This window comes from Quercus lobata, unplaced genomic scaffold (assembly GCF_001633185.2).
Source record: "Quercus lobata isolate SW786 unplaced genomic scaffold, ValleyOak3.0 Primary Assembly Scq3eQI_2008, whole genome shotgun sequence".
Classification (NCBI taxonomy): domain Eukaryota; kingdom Viridiplantae; phylum Streptophyta; class Magnoliopsida; order Fagales; family Fagaceae; genus Quercus; species Quercus lobata.
In genome coordinates this window covers 25,826-30,139 of record NW_022154763.1, presented here as the reverse complement: position 1 = coordinate 30,139, position 4,314 = coordinate 25,826, and the positions used below count along the sequence as shown (strand labels likewise).

At 36.8% G+C, this 4,314-nt stretch overlaps 1 protein-coding gene across 1 annotated transcript; it reads left to right on the top strand.

Moving 5' to 3' along the window:
- Positions 1 to 866: 866 nt before the first annotated feature.
- On the top strand, positions 867 to 4,038 carry LOC115973287 (subtilisin-like protease SBT4.3). The gene is made up of 9 exons (XM_031093543.1): positions 867 to 970; positions 1,088 to 1,179; positions 1,287 to 1,533; positions 1,667 to 2,171; positions 2,330 to 2,430; positions 2,517 to 2,735; positions 2,819 to 2,930; positions 3,099 to 3,312; positions 3,390 to 4,038. Exons 1-9 carry the CDS (start codon positions 870 to 872, stop codon positions 3,932 to 3,934), a joined length of 2,136 nt encoding a protein of 711 aa, XP_030949403.1. The 5' UTR covers positions 867 to 869; the 3' UTR covers positions 3,935 to 4,038.
- Positions 4,039 to 4,314: the final 276 nt, after the last annotated feature.

Genomic DNA, 4,314 nt, shown 5'->3' with positions numbered 1-4,314 from the left:
TTTAGATTCATGCATGACTTGGCATATATATACAAAATTAAAGTCATGATAAACGACTTTCATTTTGTATATATATGCCAAGTCATGCATGAATCTAAATCCTTAGTACAGATTTGCTAGATATATCACTGCCAAGTTGCAAGCTGCCAGCCTAAAATCTTTCAAAGATTTTATCAAGTGGATTTGGTTTAGGTCCAGTGCATTGGACCCGCTTAGATGATGACATGTGTCCAAAAGTGGATACTTATCATTATCTCAACGGGTCTAGTACTATTGAACACTGGACTTAAACTTGACCCTTATCAAGTAATATGCCACTATGAAAGCTGACTCATGAAAATTACCTAATGGCCACCGCAAAGGAAATAAAAGCATTATAAGAAAACAAATTTTCTGTCCTATTTTTTATGTATAATTTATACTCCACTAATCACAACTTATTATATATTCATTTTTTAGGCATATCATCCTCACTAATTTCAATCAATGTGGCTAAATTAATTTCCATAGTTAATAGATGCATTTAATAAGAAGGAAAGCAAATTATAATGCTTAATAGACAAGAAATTCTTAACCTCCCATCCTGATATAAAACACAGTTTACTACTCTTCAGTTTTTCAGAATTGGAAAAATGGCTAATCATGGATCTCTTCTGTTTTGCTACATATCCTACATTCTTATACTCACCACAAGCTTATCATGCAGAGCCGCAGATGAAGACAGGAAGGCAAGTGTTATTTTCGTTGCAAAAGAATCTGTCTCTTCTATGGTCCAATGACTAGTAAAACTAGATTGCTACACATAAATCACGCCAAATTTCCGTTTTATATGCCACTCTTTGTGACTTTCTGCTTAAGTTGTTGATGATATGATTCAGGTCTACATTGTGTACATGGGGTCACTTCCAACGGGGCAATACTCTCCATTGTCTAACCACCTTAGTTTGCTTCAAGAAGTTGTTGAGGGCAGGTAACATTTCTAGATGCTATTCAATTTTCTTTGAAAATAATAATAACATTATCAGTTATTTATTTATTTATTTATTTTTTATGCTCGCTCCCTCTCTCTCTCTCTCTCTCTCTCTAGTTCTATAGAAAATTGCTTGGTTAGAAGTTACAAAAGGAGTTTCAATGGATTTGCTGCCAAGCTCACTGATCGTGAAAGACAAAAGCTTGCTAGTGAGTGCTGCATGCAAGACAATTTTATGGTATCTATTTCCCTAAAGAGTCATATAATTTGATGGGTCATAACATTATAGCATGTTTTTACATACTGTGATGTGCAGATAGGAATGAAGTAGTCTCTGTTTTTCCAAGCAAACCTTACCATCTTCACACAACAAGGTCCTGGGACTTTCTTGGCTTTTCTGAGACAATCAAAAGGAATGCCACTGCTGAGAGTGATGTCATAGTTGGCGTTATTGACACTGGAATCTGGCCTGAATCAGAGAGCTTCAATGATGAAGGATTCAGTCCTCACCCCTCGAAATGGAAGGGTGAATGTAAAGGCGGCAACAATTTCACTTGCAATAAGTAATGTTGTCTCCCAGCTTTTGATTTATGCATAACACTGAAATACTAAACACAACCAAAAGAAAAATGTCATTGTTCTGTTATTTACACTCCTTTAAATGCTGATCACCAATATGGAACCATCATATTTCAGCAAGATAATTGGAGCTCGATATTACTCCTCAACATCAAGTGATAATATGTCTGCAAGGGACCATGATGGTCATGGAACCCATACTGCCTCAACGGCAGCTGGCAACAAAGTAGAGGGTGCCAGTTTCTATGGAATTGCTCAAGGTACTGCAAGAGGAGGGGTTCCCTCAGCGAGGATTGCAGCATATAGAGCCTGCTATCCAAATGACTGTCAAGGAGAAAAAATCTTGGCTGCTTTTGACGATGCTATTGCTGATGGAGTTGACATCATTTCCATTTCAATAGGACCATATATTGCAGTTGCAAATTTCAGCCAAGATGTCATTGCGATTGGTGCTTTTCATGCGATGGAGAAAGGGATATTAACTTCTCAATCTGCAGGCAACAGTGCTGGTCTAATAGCTAGTGTGTCAAGTGTAGCTCCATGGATATTTTGTGTAGCAGCAAGCAACATAGATCGCCAAATCATAGACAAGGTTGTCCTTGGGAACGGAAAGACACTAGATGTATGTATCATCCTTATATCTTTTCACATCCTATGTTGTCAGTGTAGATGAACTGTTTATGTATAGCATGTAAACAAAGAAGTATGTTTGTGTATATGTATGTATGTATGTATTTATTTGATTTACTATTTTGCATTCTGATGGTTCTTCATAAACAGGGAATTGGAATAAATGGTTTCTCATTAAATGGAACTAAATTTCCTCTGGTTCTTGGCCAAAATGCTATGAAGAATACATGCTCTACCTCTACCTCAGAAGGGTAAATTCTGCCACCCAAATCGTTTTAATATTTTCTTATGAACTATTAATCATAAAATGAAACTTCAAATTCTTTTTGTATTGCAGAGTTTGCAATGCAGGTTGCCTAAACAGCAGTTTAGTAATAGGAAAGATTGTTGTTTGCGATGATCCTGATGCGGATTTTGAGGCCAGCATTGCTGGTGCAGTTGGGTCAATCTTGAAGAATGACCCGTTTGATGATATTGCTGATGTCTTCTCACTACCTACATCTTCTTTAAGCGTTGACAAATATGACATAGTCGCATCCTACCTTAATTCTACAAAGTATAGGTTCCTATATATACCTGTTTGTTCTTTGCATTTGCTTTCTTTAAATGACTCAATTGTCCATGTATTTTACTTTACAGAGAGCCTCAAGCAACCATTCTAAGAAGTGAAGCCATACAAGTTGGTGATGCACCAATAGTTGCTTGGTTTTCTTCACTTGGGCCGAATTATGTTGTGCCAGAAATCTTGAAGGTACTTGTCTTTTGAACCTACAAACTCTTTGGTCATACAATTATCTATTTATTTTTGATAATTCAATAGATGGGAGAGACAAGATTTGAACCTAGACGTCTCCAATGGAAATATTAGGAAGTGCTAATTGAAATAAATACATTGCATTATGCTTGTATTTGGCTGCAGCCTGATATAACTGCCCCAGGGGTAGAAATCTTGGCTGCGTACTCAGAAATTGTTTCACCCTCATCTAGCTCTCAAGACATGAGGCGTGCTAAGTACAATATATTATCCGGAACCTCCATGGCTTGTCCCCATGTTTCTGGTGTGGCTGCATATGTCAAAACATTTCATCCTGATTGGTCAGCTTCAGCAATCAAATCTGCTATTATGACTACTGGTAATCTTTCTTATTTCTTCTTCTGCCTTCTTATTTATGTTGCTGAATCACCAACTTTTTTTTTATTGTATCTATAGCTTCGCCCATGAATGCTACCGAAATTTTAGCAGCAGAATTTGCTTATGGATCTGGGCAAATCAATCCAACAAAAGCTGTTGATCCAGGACTTGTGTACGATGCTTCCAAAGAAGACTACATCAACTTGCTATGCAGTTTGGGCTATGATGAGAAGAACCTTAGACTCATTTCAGGAGATAACAGCACTTGCCCCGAAGTTTCCACAAAAACATTAGCTAGAGATTTGAATTATCCTTCAATGACGGCCATGGTCAGTCCATTGCAGTCTTTCAATGTTACCTTTCATAGGACAGTTACAAATGTAGGCTTTGCAAACTCCACTTACAAGGCCACAACCTTTACAAATTCTGAAGTGAAAATAATTGTTGAGCCTGAAGTGATATCCTTCACGTCCTTAAATGAGAAGTCGTCTTTTGTGGTGCATGTTACCGGAGGACAAGGAATTCTGCCAACTAATTACTCAAAGGCGTCCTCATCATTGGTATGGTCTGATGGCAGTCATAGTGTAAGGAGTCCAGTTTTTGTGTATGCACTGTCGAATTGATCAATGGTGAAAATGATGTTGTTTTGATCCTAATTATATTATGTAGCGGAATATTAACTAGAAGTACTCCAGTTATGCTAATTGCCCAATTAGGTTTTAACAATCAAAGAATAAAACATAGGCTATTACCGATCGCAAAGCAATAAACACAATATGAAAACGACACATGATGTTTTAGTTTTAAATTTATTATTGAGCCCAGCAACTAAGAAATAATTTACCTTTTGAGAATAAACTTACAACATTTGTGCACCCTTTGATTTTCTTCATTTTCTTAAAAGTTATTTATTTATGGTTTTTGGTTTTGATTTTGGGTCAAATTAAATAAGCCAAATGCATTCAATTGAGCTTTCCTTTGTACGGCTGTCTACCAAAACCCG